Source organism: Leucopleurus acutus, assembly GCF_964270905.1.
Source record: "Leucopleurus acutus genome assembly, chromosome: 1".
Lineage (NCBI taxonomy): Eukaryota > Metazoa > Chordata > Mammalia > Artiodactyla > Delphinidae > Leucopleurus > Leucopleurus acutus.
The window spans coordinates 60,998,216-61,019,369 of record NC_139142.1 but is presented as its reverse complement, the minus strand read 5'-3'; the positions used below and the strand labels follow the sequence as shown (position 1 = coordinate 61,019,369).

Below are 21,154 nucleotides of genomic sequence, written 5' to 3'. Positions count from 1 at the left end.
GCCTAGTGCATGCTCGATGAGTGTTTACTAAATAATTTATGTTTTGTCTGTGTGTACATGTGCATGCACACTCACACATGTGTGTATCAGCTGTAGCATATGTGTTTTCAGAGACTCATTCACATAATTATTGTTTTTCTTTTTTAATCTTTGGTTTTTTTAAACTTCAGTATTGTATAAATTATTCATTTAACCAAGTTGTTGATATTTTGCCAGGGCTTTGAAGAAACAAGTTACCGTTTTGAATTTGGAAACTCTTTATTCCAAGTTATTGTAATGTGAGAAAAACATTCTATTTATTATTTTTAAATCTAAAATCAAGTGATTTTTTAAAATTCTTCTAAATGAAAAGGAAAAAAACTTATATAATCCTAAGTGCTGCCAAATGTCTGCAGTTCAAAATACATAATTTACATTGACACCAAAGTTTAGTTTCTGTTTTGACTGGAAGAGTCTGGTATTATTTTTTGTCTGCAAAGGAAAGAGTTGTATAGCATCCAAGTGGGAAGATGTTTGATTGTAACGCAATCAACATGATTTGTGACTGAAAGGAGATTGTACAGGAGGAGAAACAGCAGCTGTTAAAAACCTAGACAATATTAGAGATAACTTTTTGTTAAAACTTTTTTTTTTTTTTTTTTGCCACCCTGTGTGGCTTGTGGGATCTTAATTCCCCAACCAGGGTTTGAACCCAGGCCCTCAGCAGTGAAAGTGCAGAGTCCTAACCACTGGACTACCAGGGAATTCCCTCTTGTTAAAAACTTAAGGCATGTTAATCTTTCAGGAAGTAAACATAAAATAAAACAGAATCATAACTATATTTTCTGCTTGATACAATTCTTCAGAATTCACAATAATGAGTAAAAGGAAATTACTGATGAAAACAGATCTTATAGTAAACATGGGTCAAATCCTTTAATAAAAATTTTCCATTAAATTTTGATATATTTTATGTGTTTAGCTCACTCATATTGTAGAATTACTTTTGTTTGTTTGCAGAGGCAAATTTAATTTTTTTCTTCTTATTAGTGATCTTACAGAGCACAGAATCATGAACCTATGTGATGTTTTCACCCTACTACAACAACTGTCCATCTTTTTTATCTATATGCCCCACTCATTTACTCCTCCTTATTATTATCTTTCAGGGAATCCCAGACATAATGTCTTTTTTATCTATAACTTTTATTGTGTATCTCTTAAAGATGTGGACAGTTGTTTAAAACATAACTACAGTACCGTTATCATACCAAAAATATTAACAAACAATTCTTTAATATTGTAAAATATCCAATTAGTTTTCAAATTCCAATGATCTCATAAATATCCTAACGTTTTCTCTTTGTTTTGAATCTGTATCTAAATAGGAATCACACATTGCAAATGACTGAATTGACTCTTAAGCCTTTTTAAAATTTATAGATTCCCTTCTGTCTCTTTTTTCCCTTGGAATTTATTTTTTTAAACAAAGTATGTCAATTGTAGCATTTCCCAGTTTATTCATTGCATCTCTGTAGTATCATTTAACATGTTCCTCTCTTCTGTCTTTTGTAAGTATGGTGATTTGATCTAGAGGCTTGATCAGATTTAGATTAGTTTTTATTAGCAAGACTATTTTACATGTGGTTTGTGTTGTTTCATCTGGAAACATATGTCGGTTTGTGAAAAAACTATGTTGTTAACAGATCTCAGTGCCTAGATCTCTTAGTATATTAATCTGATGCTTAGATTGTCTTGTCTTTAGCTAGTGGGGGAGATTTTCAGTTTAGTTCATGAGTCCTCTCTGAGTTTCTTTGGTACTTCCTTAGTTTTGATAGTTAATACAAAACTTCCGCCAAGAACATATGTTCTTGGATCACATTGTACATTTCTTGTCCTAGTCTTGGAGTCAACAATATATCCATGAAGTTCCTTATTTTTAGTAAGAAATCGTACTTGGAACCCGCAGTGTAGGTGCTAGGAGTACTCATTGCTACTGGGTCTCCTATTGTTTCTAGCCTTTTTCAATGAACAAACAACGCACACACACACACAGTTTTTAAAGGCAAAACTTTGTATCTTCATATTTATACTTCCAACTCAAGTTCTGAACTAAAGTGTTTTTAGTTAACTTGTTTTTTATCTGTATGTTTTGTCTCTTATGGTGAGAATCCTAGTTCTCAAGGACACTGACAATATACAGATAGCATTTACTTAAGTTCAATTTGAGTATTAAAAATTTTTAAGTACAAAAAATAAAACCTCCTAGGTCTTAATTCACACATTAGAACTTTCAAGAACATTAATGTTTGGCAGAATATGAACACAGAAGATATTGTGTTATTATTAATTGTGTCAGTTTAAAACAAAGCCGTCTGAAACTATAGAATAAATTATATATTACTTAATTTAGGGACATTCTTCTTCCATAGCATTTGTCTTGTTTCTTTTCATTCATTAAATTATGGAAAATCATTTAACACCTGACAGTGTGGCACTTTGGGACAGTTTGCCACGTTGAGTGGTCCCTGAGCCTTATGTTCTGTCCCTCTTGTACTGCATGGCCATGGAAACTGAGCCCAGCTATGCAATGTAGATAAATGTCCTCATCACAAAAATAGATTTATTAAGCTATATTTATCTCTTTGGTTACAGTATTTCGTATAAAAATTGGCCTGCGAGTACCCTCCCCCCGATCTTTTCAGAAGGAATGAAAGAGAAAATCTGTGAAGATTAAAAATGAAGAGGAAGCCAAAAACAAAAAAGGAAACCTAAAGAGTTACAAACATATCAGTTAACTAGGAATATAAGACCAGATATAGATCCCAAGGGCTAGGAACTTGGATTTTATTGCCCTTAAAAGGAATGATGATGGGACCACTTGAGGTGGGAACTGAATGGAGACCCTTGCATGTATATCCAGAACCATATAAAGAACAACTCTTTAGTATAAGGGAATCTAGGAAAAATAGACAACTTACTGGTTTAGGAAAGGGACAAGGAAATTTGTCTTTGGTCATGACTGAGCAAAGGGGGACAATTATACTGAGAAATTAAAGGGCTGGACACTAAATATAATAACCATCGTGGTGAGGATTCACAAACTAAGACATTAACATAAAAACCTGTCCTAGGGACTTCCTTGGTGGTTAAGAACCCACCTGCCAATGCAGGAGACATGGGTTCGAGCCCAGTCCAGGAAGATCCCACATGCTGCAAAGCACCTAAGCCCATGCTCCACAACTACTGAGCCTGCGCTCTAGAGCCCACGAGCCACAACTACTGAGCCTGCGAGCCACAACTGCTGAAGCCCACTCACCTAGAGCCCGTGCTCCACAATAAGAGAAGCCACCGCAGTGAGAAGCCTGCGCACCGCAACGAAGAGTAGCCCCCACTCGCTGCAACTAGGGTGTGTGCCCGCGCACAGCAACGAAGACCAAATGCAGCCAAAAAATAAATAAATAAATTATTTTTAAAAAAGCAAAAACCTGTCCTAGATGAATAAAAACTTTGGGTCACCCCCACAAGAAGCAAATGCAAAACCAGTCTGGGCAATTCTTCCACACACAGGTTAATATAAAACTTCTACCAAAACAGGATTCTCCACATAAGAAAACAGTCCACTGTGAGACACAATTAAAAGAGACCATTAACAATTTGAGATAATAGGAAAATATGAAGGAGTATAAAATATGTGTATTTAAACAGAGAAATCATTAAGTAATACATGTAAAAAAAGAGCACTGTGAAAAAAAGATGGACAGAATTGAAAAAATACAAGGAAATATCTAGAAGTGAAAACTATAGTCATTGAAATTAAAAGATAAGTAAACAGAGGAAGGGATAGACACAGCTGAAGATAGAATCAGGAATCTCAGTTCACTAATGATAGATGCTCAGAATTCACACACATACTGAGAGATTTAAAATATGAAATAGAGATTAAAAGATATGAAAGGAGGGACTTCCCTGGTGGCGCAGTGGTTAAGAATCCGCCTGCCAATGCAGGGGACACGGGTTTGAGCCCTGGTCCGGGAAGATCCCACATGCCACAGAGCAGCTAAGCCCGTGTGCCATGACTACTGAGCCTGCACTCTAGAGCCCGAGCCACAACTACTGAAGTCCACGCAACTAGAGCCTGTGTTCTGCAACAAGAGAAGCCACCGCAGTGAGAAGGCTGCGTACTACAACGAAGAGTAGCCCCCGCTCACCGCAACTAGAGAAAGCCCGTGCGCAGCAATGAAGACCCAACACAGCCAAAAATAAATATAAAAAAATAAATTAAAAAATAAAGATATGAAAGGAATATGAGTAAATCTAATATATGACCTATAAGGGTTTCAAAATGGGAACTAGGTAACATTTCAAAATATAATAGCTGTGAGTTTTCCAGGTTTGGGAAGCCTAGAAAGTATCCAGAAAATTAAAATAAATCCACCTGTTGACATATTGTAGAATTGAAGAACTCCAAAGTTAAACTACAGAAGATTTTAAAGCAACCATTGAGAAAAGACAAACCTATAAAAGAATGGTTATCAGACTAATAGTGACTTCACATTAGCAATAATAGATGCCAGACTGCAATGGAACAGTATCTTCAAAGTGCTGAAGATACAACTTTTGTCATAACTGTTATATCCAGTAAAGAGTGTCTCAAGAACAAAATAATCACATTTTTAGGCAGAATGTCTCACTGAGAGATCTTTTAAAAGCTGTGCTCTGAAAAGAGGAACTTGAACCCAGAAGGAAAGCTAAGATGGTTTGATAGGGGACTTCTACCAATTCTTATAAGAATAGATAATTGTATATAAACTGTTTCCAAAAATAAAATACTTTTTATGAGGCTAATCCAACCTTGATAACAAAACTGGAAAGGATAGCACAAAAAAGGAAAAATACAGGTCTGTCTCACTTAGGGACATACCAGCAATCTGATATATAAAATATTTGTAAACCAAATTAAGGTATCTATTTTTCCTACACATATACACATGTTCAAATGGATGTAACCAGTGACATCTAACAAAATTCATCTAAATGATTATATGATAGAAGCATTCCTTTTAAAGTCAGAAACAAGAAGAGAAGAATGACCACCACGTAAAGGGAATTTGGGGAGTTGCATCTTCTAAAATACATCCAAAGTCGGACTGCTGCTCACTACCATCCTAGTCTGAGCCATCTCATCTCTCTCCTGGACTACTCAGTAACCTTTATTCCAAACCCTCCAGCAGCTTTCCCACTCAGAGTAAAAGCCGTTATCTGTAAGATCTCATGGCTCTTCTCACCTCATCTCCCAGTATTCTTCCCTTGCTTACTTCATTCCTGCTATTCTTCCCCCTGTTAATACTCAAGCATACCAGACAAGCTTCCACTTCAGAGCCTTTCCCGTATTGTTCCTTTTGCTTGAACCACTGCTTCCAAAGAGCTGAAGACTTACTGCTTTGTCTTCTTAGTGTCTTTATTCAAATATTGTTTTCTCAACTTAAAATTTCTCGTATTTAAAGTTACAAAAATTTCTGTACCTACTCTTTGTACTCCATATGTTTCTAATCTGTTTTGCTCCGTAACATTTTCACCTTCTATCATATTATGTATTTCACTTATTTATTTTATTGTCTCTTTTCCCATCTAGAATATGAGTTCCATGGGGACAGAGATTTTTATCTATTTTGTTAAATGCTGTATCCACCACCACTTATATAATTATGCCTAGCACAGAGTAAGTGCTTATTAACAAATATTGGTTGAATGAAGATGCACTTCAAAATAGGGGTTCCTTGGAGAAAACGATGGCAATGAGATTGGGTGAAGGAAAAATTTGTGATAAAGTTACAATGTTTTATATTTTAAAAATCTGAAAGAATTATAGGAAATTTATTTTTCATTTAGTAAATACTAGTGATCAGACAACAGTTTCTGTTGTATTATTCCCTGTCTTTTCTTTATATTTAAATGACAATTAAATTTTTAAATATAAAGATGTATAGAGACTAAATTGGTGACAATGTCAAGAAAATTTGAGATGTAAATTAAAGGGTAGGATCTTTATCTACTTTACAAATATTATGTAAAATCATAATGTGACAATAGTTAATAGAGTGTAGCACTTGGTAATGAAAAAATAGTTTTATCTCTTTGCTTCAGAATAAATTTCAGGGACTTCCCTGGTTGTCCAGCAGTTAAGACTCCATGCTCCCAATGCAGGGTGCCTGGTTTTGATCCCTGGTCAGGGAACTAGATCCCACATGCATGCTGCAACTAAGAGCCTGCATGCTGCAACTAAAGATCCCACGTGCTGCAACTAAGACACAGCACAGCCAAATAAATAAATATTCAAAATAAATTTCAAAGTTAAAGAGTTTGGTTAAAAAAACAAACTAGGAAAAATTACACAGAATATGCAATTTCGGGAATATGTATAAGTCACAAACGTGTATTTGACAAGAGCATTTGTGTATGGTTTTATTCAGTTCAAAGTTATTGTTGGCTTGCCACAGCTTGATTCCCAGGTCAGTGTTAAATTTAGACTTTATGAAGAAATGAAAATAAATTCAACATTTATTTCTTGAGCAAGAGTGAGTGAATTTTTCTGTGTGTATCATGTAGAAAGAAAGAAGTTTCTATCTTTGGATCATTTCTGATTTACTTGGAAGCACTAAGAAATAGGGGGTCAGAAAACTCGTGACCATGCTTTCTCACATGACCCCTGATATTTCTATCTTCAGTCTTTCTCTCCTATATTCTTCCTCTTTCTCCTCTTTCAGCTTATAAAATTATGTATCCAGAATAAGCCCAACTCAGATGTCATCTGCTCCATGAAACATTTTTTTACTCCCACGGCCAAAATTATCTACCCTACCTTTGTAACCTTATAGGTCGTATTAAATCATTCTAAATACTTAGTATGTAATCGTTTGTATTAAAATTAATTGAAAATGTAGATGATTATTCTAATCGAGAATATGTCTAGTAGATTGTAATGCTTCTATGTCTTACTCGTTTTCATGCCTCATGATTTGTGTCTTCACTAAACACATTTGTATTTTGATTGCATTTGTGACCAGGTATTTTAATTGTTACAAACTAAAAAGGGACAAATACAAATACGTAAATCATGTGTCCCCTCCAAATAAAGTCCAAATGATGTCACCTCACAAAGGTTTTAGGCACATAATTTGTAAAAATGTCATTAGTATGTAAACATCATTATGTATATAATTTAAGTGAATATCGGGAGTTTGATAAGACGTTTTCTTTTAAAAGAATTTGTATATTACTCAAGGTTGGGAAATACTGATACAGATTGCAGAGTAATATTGAGGTCAGAGGCAGAAATCATCATTAGAGCACTAAAAAATGCCAGTTTGGATTATGACTGCATCTTGATTTTGTATCATAATAATGATTTTTAATTCATTATGACAGTTAACCATTTGTCAGGTAATGTAGAAGTAACTTTGTCTAGACTTGAATCAGTATGTGTACTTACTTACCGGTTGTTAAATATCCTAATTCAAAAATAGATAAATTAAGGAGTGTTTTTTTAATATTTTACTGAACGATAGATTTAGTACTTTATTCCTTTGCCAATAACCCTTGTATCTTCATATGGTCCTGATATGCAGCATATCAGTTTATATTCTGTACAATTATTGTATAAAATGTTTGATATATTTATATTAAGATTTTGTTTTCAAGTGGCATGACATTTCAATGATTTTTTGAACATAGATGCTTCTATTAGCCCATTTATGCTTTTGTTTATAATTTCTTTTTTACTTACATTTTTATATATTACCAGTAGGTCAAAATGTCATTTCATGTCTTTGTTATCCCTTGTTTTACTTAAAAGTAAGGTTTAGTCAAAATAGGAATTAAAAACACTTGTTTCCTTAGTTGTTTCCTAGTCATGTAGCACTCTGGCTGTTATTTTTTCTCTACTCAACTGTTTCTTTAGATATTTCTAAAAATCTGAAAAATCTCATATATTTTTTTATTTTAAAAAATTAACAAGAAGTCATCACAAATATCATATTGTACTTTATTTAGAACCTATTGTGATTTTTAAAAGTATACTTTTATTCAGCCAGCAGATACATAGTGAAAGCCATTTGGCTAATGAAGAAAATAATTTTAAATATAGTTTGATCTTAATTGTATAAGAAATAAGTATTTTTCTAATTTATATGGTAGTATTTAGATTAATAAAAGTCACACTGAAAATTGCAATTGAATTTGCCAGAGTATTATAAACAATATTATTTTGTTCATATTCAACATTACTTTTAACTTATTATTCTTATTGCAAAGGATACTCTGTCTTTTAGAGAATACAATGGTATTATTTACATTAATTCATGTGGGTTGGTGAAAAAAATGCTATAACTCCTTTACTTAATGGGATTCTTCCCCTGTGGCAGTGCAAACGGCTAGAGCAGGAGCTTCATCATCTGAAAGAGCAGAACCAGACTTCAGCAAACAACATGAGACATCTGACTGCTGAAAACAATCAAGAACGTGCTCTGAAGGTAAATCTCCATTCCTTCTTGCAGGCAAATTAAGGTTGTAAGCCCTGGTGCCAGCTTTCTGTGCTGCATATATCAGTTGTGTACATTTCAGCAGAAGTGAGCTGTGGTGTTTGCCAACAACCCGTTCTTTAAACACAGATACAGCACCCTTCTGTTATGGTATTATTTTATCTCGTGTATGTGTACATGAAAACAACATATTTTCTGAATTTCAAGTGGTGGTATAATAATAACTTTAGGTTTATGTTCATTCTGTTTCTGATTTCAAAATATGTTGTTACCTTCTGTAGTTAATAAAAGGTGGCCACCCTGAAAGAAAAAAAAATTAAATAATGGGCTTTTTCTTTGCATCAATATTTATTACAATAATTTTCTAAATGACTTGTAATATTAGTAACGCACAGAACTGACGCTCCTTGAAAGGTATGTGAATATGTTTGGGAATTGAAAGAGTACTTAAAATGTTACTTACATCAAAAAAAGAGGAAGAAAATATAAGAACTTGTAACAAGTAAAGAGTACATATCATGACAAAAGTTCTGTTTCATTTTAATATAGATCCTGTAATTATGAAAAAGGACATTATTTCAATTCTATTATCTTTTCTTCTTAAGATACTTTTCATTCTCTTTTTTTGTCTTTGCCCCAGTTCCTAGCATAGTGCCTGTGACATAGTAGGGGTCCCTGCCCTCAAGGTGCTTATGCTCTCATTAATGGGTTAAAAATAAAACATAACATATCCACAGGAAACATAAAAGATTCATCATTGTTGTTATTGTACAGTTAAAAAAAGGTGTGCTATCAAGAGGATTGCATTGTACTTTGTTGTCTTAAATTCATTTTTTGCTGCAGATTATGAAAAAAATATGTCATTAGCAGGGTAAGTCATTAAGCCAGAATCATCTACCAATGTTGAGCAAAATGGTGACATTTTGATGTGGAAATAATTTTAACCTGCTTATAAAGTATGAGATACGGTTGAAGTCAGATTTTTCTACAAAATGCATATAGCTTCATTTTGAAATTCTCAGTGGTGGGTGTGTAATAACTTTGCTATTATTCTTTAATGCACTTTCTCTTTATTTCTCTTGAATTTATATATAGACCAGAACAATAAATGGGAAAGAAAAGAATTGCTGTAATTATTTTTCAGTTACCCTGAGGAATTTACTATTGTATGAGTAAAATTAAGTATATAATTATTTAGATGTATATTTGCAAATCAAAGGTAACATACTCTTTTAAAGACAGCTTCCATTATGAGTGCTAATTTATTACCAGCATTAGGGGACAGATATTATGTGCTCTATATGTTATGGCTATTACTATTTAAAATAGAACCTAAAATAAAAATTCTAGGTTAAGTTACGTAATAATTGCATAGTCTTTATTCTGGCATTTTTGGTTGTGTATTTACGTTAACTTGAATTAAGTGGCAGCTGCTATTTATGAAGAGAAAAAGATGCATATTTCTAAGAGATTATTAAAATTAGAAGGCAAACTGTAGACCAAAAGAAACCTGGAAGTTAACATAAGTAGTACTATTATTAGTATCAGTAATAAAAGTAATATAAATAAATAAATTTGAATAGGATGAGAGCTAAAAATTTTACGTTTTATTTCATTGTATTATGCTATAATTCCTAAAGGAAACAGTCCTAGATATAGGTATGGAAAATTTTACGTTTTATTTCATTGTATTATGCTATAATTCCTAAAGGAAACAGTCCTAGATATAGGTATGGAAAAAAATTTGGGCTTCTCTGGTGGCGCAGTGGTTGGGAGTCCGCCTGCCGATGCAGGGGACACGGGTTCGTGCCCCAGGCCGGGAGCATCCCACATGCCGCGGAGCGGCCGGGCCCGTGAGCCGTGGCCGCTGGGCCTGCGCGTCCAGAGCCTGTGCTCCGCAGTGGGAGAGGCCACAGCGGTGAGAGACCCACGTACCGCCAAAAAAAAAAAAAATCTAAGCTAATGGTCATACATTGCATAGAACTTTCCAAAGTGATGACTATTGCAGATACATGATTATCATACGTGGATATACTTTTTAGTAATCTAGTGCTATTTGAATAATAATGTCTTTGTTTATTCTAATAACCAGGAAATTCTTTCTAAATTAATTTTTATGAAAGAGCATAAAATTAGACTTTTGGTGATCACTTATATGCATTATTTTTGAAGTAGCATGGAATATATACTAGATAAATCTGCTAGCATGACACTTTCCCTACTTTTATAATATTTGCAATTTTCTCTAATAATAAGTAGAACACAGTGGTACATATAGGATGAGGGGCTGAATTTATACTGATACTAATCTGTACCCTGAGAGTTACTTAGATTAAAAGACAGATTATTTTCTCTTTTAAAATAAATTTTATCCACTTATATTAAGAAATTTGTTTCTTGGTGAACACAATTTTGAACATTTAATGATTTTAAAGTAAATTTAGATTAACCATAAATATGCAGGCATTAGATTTAATAAGAAATGTCATATAAAGTGCCTTTCTTTCCTCTTTATTTATTTACCTTCCTTATCACACATTTTTAACCTCCTACAATTGGCCTTCAACACTGTAATTCCATTGAAAGACATGCTTTCTTAAATTATAGGTGACCTCTGGTGGTTCAACCTGTAGAACTTATCATTTCATATCCTTCTCAATAACCCAGTCAGCCTAAGAGGAACACATTTCAATCTTGTTGGCCCCTGCCTTCATGAAATTCTTTCTTGTAGTTCTTTATTTCTATATCCTCATCATTTTTCTTTTCTTTGATCGTTATTCTTTAGCTGGTGCCTCGTTTTCTACCAATTCCTAAGGTATAAATGTTCCCCTGGGTTATGTGATTATTCCCTTAATTTTTCTTTCTGAAAAAAACCCCAAACTTTATTATTTTAGAGCAGTTTTAGCTTCACGGCAAAATCGAGCAAACTACAGAGCTCCCTCATATTCCATGCCCCATACATCCACATGCCTTTAGCATCCAGTGCAAGAGTTGTACATTTGTTACAATACATGAACCTACATCAGTGTAACCCAAAGTCCATAGTTTACATTAGGGTTCACTCTTAGTGTTGTATATTCTGTGGGTTTTGAGAAATATAAATGACAAGTATGTACCATTATAGTATCATGCAGAAGAGTTTCACTCTAAAAATCCTTTGTGTTCCACCTATTTATATCCCTCCTTCCCCCCAACATGTACCAGCCATTGATCTTTTTACTGTGTCCATAGTTTTGTCTTTTCCAGAATGTCATGTAGTAGTTCTTTTCAGATTGGTTTCTTTCACTTAGTAATATGCATTTAAAGTTCATCCATATCTTCTGATGGCTTTATACTTCACTCTTTTTAGTATTGTCTGAATGTACCACAGTTTATTTATTCACCCCCCTAATGAAGGACCTCTTGGTTGCTTCCAAATTTTGGCAATTATGAGTAAAGCTGCTGTAAGCATCCACATGCAGGTTTTTCTGTGGACATAAGTTTTTCAACTCACTGGGGTAAATACCAAGAACTATGATTGCTGAATCGTATGGTAAGAGTATGTTTAGTTTGGTAAGGAACCACCAAAGTGTCTTCCAAAATGGCTATGCCATTTTGCATTCCCACCAGTAATGAATGACAAGTTTCTGTTACTCCGTATTCTTGCCAGCATTTGGTGTTTTGTTTATTGCAGGGTTGTCTCTTCTAATTTCATCCGTTCTATGACATCATCTATCATTTGTATCCTAACAGATGCTTTGTCTGCCCTTCCACTTGGATATCTTAGTGACTCCTTAACCTCAATAAACTTAAAAACAAATCCCTAATTCGACTTCCTAAGCCCTCTCTTCAACCTAGGAGGAAGTCAGGACCTGAGCCAAACACTATTGACTGTATAACTTAACATTTATTCTTAGTTATAGTCTCGTTTGTTTGCCTTTACAGCTTTATAGAAGCTGGAAAAGTTAAACACTTTCTGAGCCTTTTTTTTTTTTTGCCAATGAGACATAAGAGGAATTCTGCAGCAGGGGTGGGAGAAGAAGGAAGAGTGTCTCTGGATAGGTTTTTGTTTTCCTGACATGACAGGTGCAGCAGGCACTGTTTCTTCCCTTCTTATTACTTTGAACACTTACTTGCTGCCTGGAACAGCAGCAGCAATTTTATAGCTATGAAGCAAACACCAAGAGAAGCAGAAGCTGGCCTTTAACATCATTGAGCCCTTTAGCCAGTGAGCCACTTTGAGAACTTCAAGCAACTATACCCCGACATTTTTCTGGTGACATAATGCCCTGTAATTTAAATTATTCTTAGCAGTTTTCTATTTACTTCCAAATTGATCAGTTAACATCTATTAATTAATGGCACTACCATACTCCTAGACATGTAGGCTAATATCATTGACATAATCTTCATATCCTTTCAAACTTTCACCTACTGCAAAGTGATAGAGCATCCAGTCCTGTCAATTCTGCGACAGTGATTTGTCTCCTTTGTATTATCATACCTCTACCCTATGTCAAGTTCATGATCTAGATGGTAATAGTACCCTCCTAACTAACATTTTTGTCCTCAGTTTCTCACCTTTGTAATCAGTTGTCACACTTCCATTAGCTGTCATTCTAAAACACAGGTGACACTTTTCTACCCCAAAACCTTTACTAAGTCTAACATTTTCAGCAGTGTAAGAAAACAGATATCGTGACTTTCCTGATAAGAACAATAAAAAAGGAGGCTATTATTTTAAGAATATTTTACAACATTATTGAGAAGATAAGGAATCTGAAAAGGCCACTAAAATAAAGTGGAAATAGAAAAAAAAAATAAAAACATGGGAAATAAGTGGTTGCCTGAAGCCATATTGCATCTTATATTTGTTGTCTCTTTTCCTGATGGGAATAAATGCTCCATGAGGTCAGGGATTTTTGTTTACTTCATATACCTCTGTATCTACTGATGGTATTATAAATACTTGACAGTCAATAAGTCACAAATATGACCAATCATAACAGATGCCAAATGTTAACAATTTGTATAGCTATACCTTTGTGTACCAGCTGAAACTAGCTATAGATGTATCTCCTGAAAATACCTATAGCAGCCATTGAATAAATATCTGTTGAGTGAATTAATACCACAGGTACAATTTAGTATCCTGCTTTCCCTGCTTAGCACTTCATAAGTATTATCCAGTACACTTATTCTATAAATATCACCTTAATATATTACATAATTGCAATCCACAAATGTATCATGATTTTCTTAAATCTTCCCTTAATGTTAAATATTTAGGTTGCTCGCAATTTTGCACTCTTATAAACACTGCTGTGAAAAACTATTTTCGTGTAAATATTCAATCCCATTTAGCAAACAAAAATTTTATTATTTTTCAAATTTTTATTTTTGATAAAGCACATATTTTTGAAAATGAATGATTACATAAGGGTTTTAATAAAAACATTGTAATTAGCATCCTCATCTTACCTCTCCTGGTTTCTGCTCCAGAAAAGAAATCACTTTCAACTCTTAGCAATTTATTCTGTATCTATACTATATTTCTAAATGAAAAGCTTATACTATTTTTTTTTTAACATCTTTATTGGAGTATAATTGCTTTACAATGGTATGTTAGTTTCAGCTTCACAACAAAATGAATCAGTTATATATATACATATATTCCCATATCTCTTCCCGCTTGCGTCTCCCTCCCTCCCACCCTCCCTATCCCACCCCTCCAGGCGGTCACAAAGCACCGAGCTGATCTCCCTGTGCTATGCGGCTGCTTCCCACTAGCTATCTACCTTACGTTTGGTAGTGTATATATGTCCATGTCTCTTTATCGCTTTGTTACCGTTTACCCTTACCCCTCCCCATAGCCTCAAGTCCATTCTCTAGTAAGTCTGTGTCTTTATTCCTGTTTCACCCCTAGGTTTTTCATGACATTTTTTTTTTAAATTCCATATATATGTGTTAGCATACGGTATTTGTCTCTCTCTTTCTGACTTACTTCACTCTGTATGACAGACTCTAGGTCTATCCACCTCATTACAAATAGCTCAATTTCGTCTCTTTTTATGGCTGAGTAATATTCCATTGTATATATGTGCCACATCTTCTTTATCCATTCATCCGATGATGGACACTTAGGTTGTTTCCATCTCTGGGCTATTGTAAATAGAGCTGCAATGAACATTTTGGTACATGACTCTTTTTGAATTATGGTTTTCTCAGGGTATATGCCCAGTAGTGGGATTGCTGGGTCATATGGTAGTTCTATTTGTAGCTTTTTAAGGAACCTCCATACTGTTCTCCACAGTGGCTGTATCAATTTACATTTCCACCAACAGTGTAAGAGGGTTCCCTTTTCTCCACACCCTCTCCAGCATTTATTGTTTCTAGATTTTTTGATGATGGCCATTCTGACTGGTGTGAGATGATATCTCATTGTAGTTTTGATTTGCATTTCTCTCATGATTAGTGATGTTGAGCATTCTTTCATGTGTTTGTTGGCACTCTGTATATCTTCTTTGGAGAAATGTCTATTTAGGTCTTCTGCCCATTTTTGGATTGGGTTGTTTGTTTTTTTGTTATTAAGCTGCATGAGCTGCTTATAAATTTTGGAGATCAATCCTTTGTCAGTTGCTTCATTTGCAAATATTTTCTCCCATTCTGAGGGTTGTCTTTTGGTCTTCTTTATGGTTTCCTTTGCTGCGCAAAAGCTTTTAAGTTTCATTAGGTCCCATTTGTTTACTCTTGTTTTTATTTCCATTTCTCTAGGAGGTGGGTCAAAAAGGACCTTGCTGTGATTTATGTCATAGAGTGTTCTGCCTATGTTTTCCTCTAAGAGTTTGATAGTTTCTGGCCTTACATTTAGGTCTTTAATCCATTTTGAGCTTATTTTTGTGTACGGTGTTAGGGAGTGATCTAATTTCATACTTTTACATGTAGCTGTCCAGTTTTCCCAGCACCACTTATTGAATAGGCTGTCCTTTCTCCACTGTACATTTCTGCCTCCTTTGTCAAAGATAAGGTGACCATATGTGCGTGGGTTTATCTCTGGGCTTTCTATCCTGTTCCATTGATCTATCTTTCTGTTTTTGTGCCAGTACCATACCGTCTTGATAACTGTAGCTTTGTAGTATAGTCTGAAGTCTGGGAGCCTGATTCCTCCAGTTCCTTCTTTCGTTCTCAAGATTGCTTTGGCTATTCGGGGTCTTTTGTGTTTCCATACAAATTGCAAAATTTTTTGTTCTAGTTCTGTGAAAAATGCCAGTGGTAGTTTGATAGGGATTGCATTGAATCTATAGATTGCTTTCGGTAGTAGAGTCATTTTCACAATGTTGATTCTTCCAATCCAAGAACATGGTATATCTCTCCATCTATTTGTATCATCTTTAATTTCTTTCATCAGTGTCTTATAATTTTCTGCATACAGATCTTTTGTCTCCTTAGGTAGGTTTATTCCTAGATATTTTATTCTTTTTGTTGCAATGGTAAATGGGAGTGTTTTCTTGATTTCACTTTCAGATTTTTCATCATTAGTATATAGGAATGCCAGAGATTTCTGTGCATTAATTTTGTATCCTGCCACTTTACCAAATTCATTGATTAGCTCTAGTAGTTTTCTGGTAGCATCTTTAGGGTTCTCTATGTATAGGATCATGTCATCTGCAAACAGTGACAGCTTTACTTCTTCTTTTCCGATTTGGATTCCTTTTATTTCCTTTTCTTCTCTGATTGCTGTGGCTAAAACTTCCAAAACTATGTTGAATAAGAGTGGTGAGAGTGGGCAACCTTGTCTTGTTCCTGATCTTAGTGGAAATGCTTTCAGTTTTTCACCATTGAGGATGATGTTTGCTGTGGGCTTGTCATATATGGCCTTTATTATGTTGAGGAAAGTTCCCTCTATGCCTACTTTCTGCAGGGTTTTTATCATAAATGGGTGTTGAATTTTGTCAAAAGCTTTCTCTGCATCTATTGAGATGATCATATGGTTTTTCTCCTTCAGTTTGTTAATATGGTTTATCACATTGATAGATTTGCGTATATTGAAGAATCCTTGCATTCCTGGAATAAACCCCACTTGATCATGGTGTATGATCTTTTTAATGTGCTGTTGGATTCTGTTTGCTAGTATTTTGTTGAGGATTTTTGCATCTATGTTCATCAGTGATATTGGCCTGTAGTTTTCTTTCTTTGTGACATCCTTGTCTGGTTTTGGTATCAAGGTGATGGTGGCCTCGTAGAAGGAGTTTGGGAGTGTTCCTCCCTCCGCTATGTTTTGGAAGAGTTTGAGAAGGATAGGTGTTAGCTCTTCTCTAAATGTTTGATAGAATTCGCCTGTGAAGCCATCTGGTCCTGGGCTTTTCTTTGTTGGAAGATTTTTAATCACAGTTTCAATTTCAGTGCTTGTGATTGGTCTGTTCATATTTTCTATTTCTTCCTGATTCAGTCTTGGCAGGTTGTGCCTCTCTAAGAATTTGTCCATTTCTTCCAGATTGTCCATTTTATTGGCATAGAGTTGCTTGTAGTAATCTCTCATGATCTCTTTTATTTCTGCAGTGTCAGTTGTTACCTCTCCTTTTTCATTTCTAATTCTATTGATTTGGGTCTTCTCCCTTTTTTTCTTGATGAGTCTGGCTAGTGGTTTATCTATTTTGTTTATCTTCTCAAAGAACCAGCTTTTAGTTTTATTGATCTTTGCTATTGTTTCCTTCATTTCTTTTTCATTTATTTCTGATCTGATTTTTATGATTTCTTTCCTTCTGCTAGCTTTGGGATTTTTTTGTTCTTCTTTCTCTAATTGCTTGAGGTGCAAGGTTAGGTTGTTTATTCGAGATGCTTCCTGCTTCTTAAGGTGGGCTTGTATTGCTATAAACTTCCCCCTTAGAACTGCTTTTGCTGCATCCCACAGGTTTTGGGTCGTTGTGTCTCCATTGTCATTTGTTTCTAGGTATTTTTTGATTTCCTCTTTGATTTCTTCAGTGATATCTTCATTATTAAGTAGTGTATTGTTTAGCCTCCATGTGTTTGTATTTTTTACAGATCTTTTCCTGTAATTGATGTCTAGTCTCATGGCGTTGTGGTCAGAAAAGATACTTGATACAATTTCAATTTTCTTAAATTTACCAAGGCTTGATTTGTGACCCAAGATATGATCTATCCTGGAGAATGTTCCATGAGCACTTGAGAAAAATGTGTATTCTGTTGTTTTTGGATGGAATGTCCTATAAATATCAATTAACTCCATCTCGTTTAATGTATCATTTAAAGCTTGTGTTTCCTTATTTATTTTCATTTTGGATGATCTGTCCATTGGTGAAAGTGGGGTGTTAAAGTCCCCTACTATGAATGTGTTACTGTCGATTTCCCCTTTTATGGTTGTCAGTATTTGCCTTATGTATTGAGGTGCACCTATGTTGGGTGCATAAATATTTACAATTGTTATATCTTCCTCTTGGATTGATCCCTTGATCATTATGTAGTGTCCTTCTTTGTCTCTTCTAATAGTCTTTGTTTTAAAGTCTATTTTGTCTGATATGAGAATTGCTACTCCAGCTTTCTTTTGGTTTCCACTTGCATGAAATACCTTTTTCCATCCCCTTACTTTCAGTCTGTATGTGTCTCTAGGTCTGAAGTGGGTCTCTTGTAGACAGCAAATATATGGGTCTTGTTTTTGTATCCATTCAGCCAATCTGTGTCTTTTGGTGGGAGCATTTAGTCCATTTACATTTAAGGTAATTATCGATATGTGTGTTCCTATTCCCATTTTCTTCATTGTTTTGGGTTTGTTATTGTAGGTCCTTTCCTTCTTTTGTATTTCTTGCCTAGAGAAGTTCCTTTAGCAGTTGTTGTAGAGCTGGTTTGGTGGTGCTGAACTCTCTCAGCTTTTGCTTGTCTGTAAAGGTTTTAATTTCTCCATCAAATCTGAATGAGATCCTTGCTGGGTAGAGTAATCTTGGTTGCAGGTTTTTCTCCTTCAACACTTTCAATATGTCCTGCCACTCCCTTCTGGCTTGCAGAGTTTCTGCTGAAAGATCAGCTGTTAACCTTATGGGGATTCCCTTGTGTGTTATTTGTTGTTTTTCCCTTGCTGCTTTTAATATGTTTTCTTTGTATTTAATTTTTGACAGTTTGATTAATATGTGTCTTGGCGTATTTCTCCTTGGATTTATCCTGTATGGGACTCTCTGTGCTTCCTGGACTTGATTAACTATTTCCTTTCCCATATTAGGGAAGTTTTCAACTATAATCTCTTCAAATATTTTCTCAGTCCCTTTCTTTTTCTCTTCTTCTTCTGGAACCCCTATAATTCGAATGTTGGTGCGTTTAATGTTGTCCCAGAGGTCTCTGAGACTGTCCTCAGTTCTTTTCATTCTTTTTTCTTTATTCTGCTCTGCAGTAGTTATTTCCACTATTTTATCTTCCAGGTCACTTATCCGTTCTTCTGCCTCAGTTATTCTGCTATTGATCCCATCTAGAGTACTTTTAATTTCATTTATTGTGTTGTTCATCGTTGCTTGTTTCATCTTTAGTTCTTCTAGGTCCTTGTTAACTGATTCTTGCAATTTGTCCATTCTATTGTCCATTCTATCTCCAAGTTTTCGGATCAACCTTACTATCATTATTCTGAATTCTTTTTCAGGTAGACTGCCTATTTCCTCTTCATTTGTTAGGTCTGGTGGGTTTTTATCTTGCTCCTTCATCTGCTGTGTGTTTTTCTGTCTTCTCATTTTGCTTATCTTACTGTGTTTGGGGTCTCCTTTTTTTTTTTTGCAGGCTGAAGGTTCGTAGTTCCTGTTGTTTTTTGAGTCTGTCCCCAGTGGCTAAGGTTGGTTCAGTGGGTTGTGTAGGCTTCCTGGTGGAGGGTACTAGTGCCTGTGTTCTGGTGTATGAGGCTGGATCTTGTCTTTCTGGTGGGCAGGTCCACGTCTGGTGGTGTGTTTTGGGGTGTCTGTAGACTTATTATGATTTTGGGAAGCCTCTCTGCTAATGGGTGGGGTTGTGTTCCTGTCTTGCTAGTTGTTTGGCATAGGATGTCCAGCACTGTAGCTTGCTGGTCGTTGAGTGAAGCTGGGTGCTGGCGTTGAGATGGAGATCTCTCGGAGATTTTTGCTGTTTGATATTATGTGCAGCTGGGAGGCCTCTTGTGGACCAGTGTCCTGAAGTTGGCTCTCCCACCTCAGAGGCACAGCACTGAGTCCTGGCTGCAGCACCAAGAGCCTTTCATCCACAGGGCTCCTTAATTTGGGATGATTCGTTGTCTATTCAGGTATTCCACAGATGCAGGGTATATCAAGTTGATTGTGGAGCTTTAATCCGCTGCTTCTGAGGCTGCTGGAAGAGATTTCCCTTTCTCTTCTTTGTTCTCACAGCTCCCAGGGGCTCAGCTTTGGATTTGGCCCCGCCTGTGCGTGTAGGACGCCGGAGGGCGTCTGTTCTTTGCTCAGACAGGACGGGGTTAAAGGAGCCGCTGATTCGGAGGCTCTGGCTCACCCAGGCCGGGGGGTAGGGAGGGTCACGGAGTGCAGGGCGGGCCTGCAGCGGCAGAGGCCGGCGTGACGCTGCAGCCTGAGGCGCGCCGTGCGCTCTCCCGGGGGAGCCGTCCCCGGATCCCGGGAGCCCGGCAGCGGCGGGCTGCACAGGCTCCCCGGAAGGGCGTGTGGCTAGTGACCTGCGCTCGCACACAGGCCTTCTGGCGGCGGCAGCAGCGGCCTTAGCGTCCCATGTCCGTCTCTGGGCTCCGCACTCTTAGCCGCGGCTCGCGCCCGTCTCCGGAGCTCTCCCAAGCAGCGTTCCCAATCCCCCCTCCTCGTGCACCAGGAAACAAAGAGGGACGTAAAAGTCTCTTGCCTCTTCGGCAGGTCCAGACCCCTCCCCAGACTCTCTCCCGGCCAGCCGCGGCGCACCAACGCCCTGCAGGCTGTGTTCACGCCGCCAACCTCAGTCCTCTCCCGGCGCTCCGACAAAAGCCGGAGCCTCAGCTCCCAGTCCCGCCCGCCCCGGCGGGCGAGCAGACAAGCCTCTCGGCTGGTGAGTGCCGGTCGGCCCGATCCTCTGCGCTGGAATCTCGCCGCTTTGCCCTCCGCACCCCTGTTGCTGTGCTCTCCTCCGCGGCTCCCAAGCTCCCCCACTCCGCCTCCCGAAGTCTCCACCCGCGAAGGGGCTCCTAGTGTGTGGACACTTTTCCTCCTTCACAGCTCTCTCCCGCTGGTGCAGGACCCGTCCCTATTCTTTTGTCTCTGTTTAGTTTTTTCTTTTGCCCTAACCAGGTACGTGGGGAGTTTCTTGCCTTTTGGGAGGTCTGAGGTCTTCTGCCAGCGTTCAGTAGGTGCTCCGTAGGAGTTGTTCCACGCGTAGATGTATTTCTGGTGTATCTGTGGAGAGGAAGGTGATCTCCGCGTCTTACTCTTCCGCCATCTTCCCGGAACTCCGCTTATACTATTTCTTGATATTTCCTTTTTAGTTATTATTAATTGACTCTCTACTATGAAGATAAGGATTTATCTTTCTCATCTTTTTGTTAGATCAGTGTTTAGTATTTACAGTATTATTATAATATTCATAGATGACTATATAGTGAAGTACCAGCGTATGTTGGTTTATTGTGCTTTGCTTAATTGCGCTTTGCAGATATTACATGTTTTTACAAATTGAAG

At 36.6% G+C, this 21,154-nt stretch overlaps 1 protein-coding gene across 2 annotated transcripts in view; it reads left to right on the top strand.

Annotated features, from left to right (window-relative positions):
* Positions 1–21,154, top strand: part of MIPOL1 (mirror-image polydactyly 1) — a 312,254-nt gene that overhangs the window by 141,165 nt on the left and 149,935 nt on the right. For both annotated transcript variants that reach the window (XM_082835259.1, XM_082835258.1), the window contains exon 10: positions 8,403–8,510. In XM_082835259.1, the coding sequence (XP_082691385.1) occupies positions 8,403–8,510 (108 nt within the window). The remainder of the gene's footprint in view (positions 1–8,402; positions 8,511–21,154) is intronic.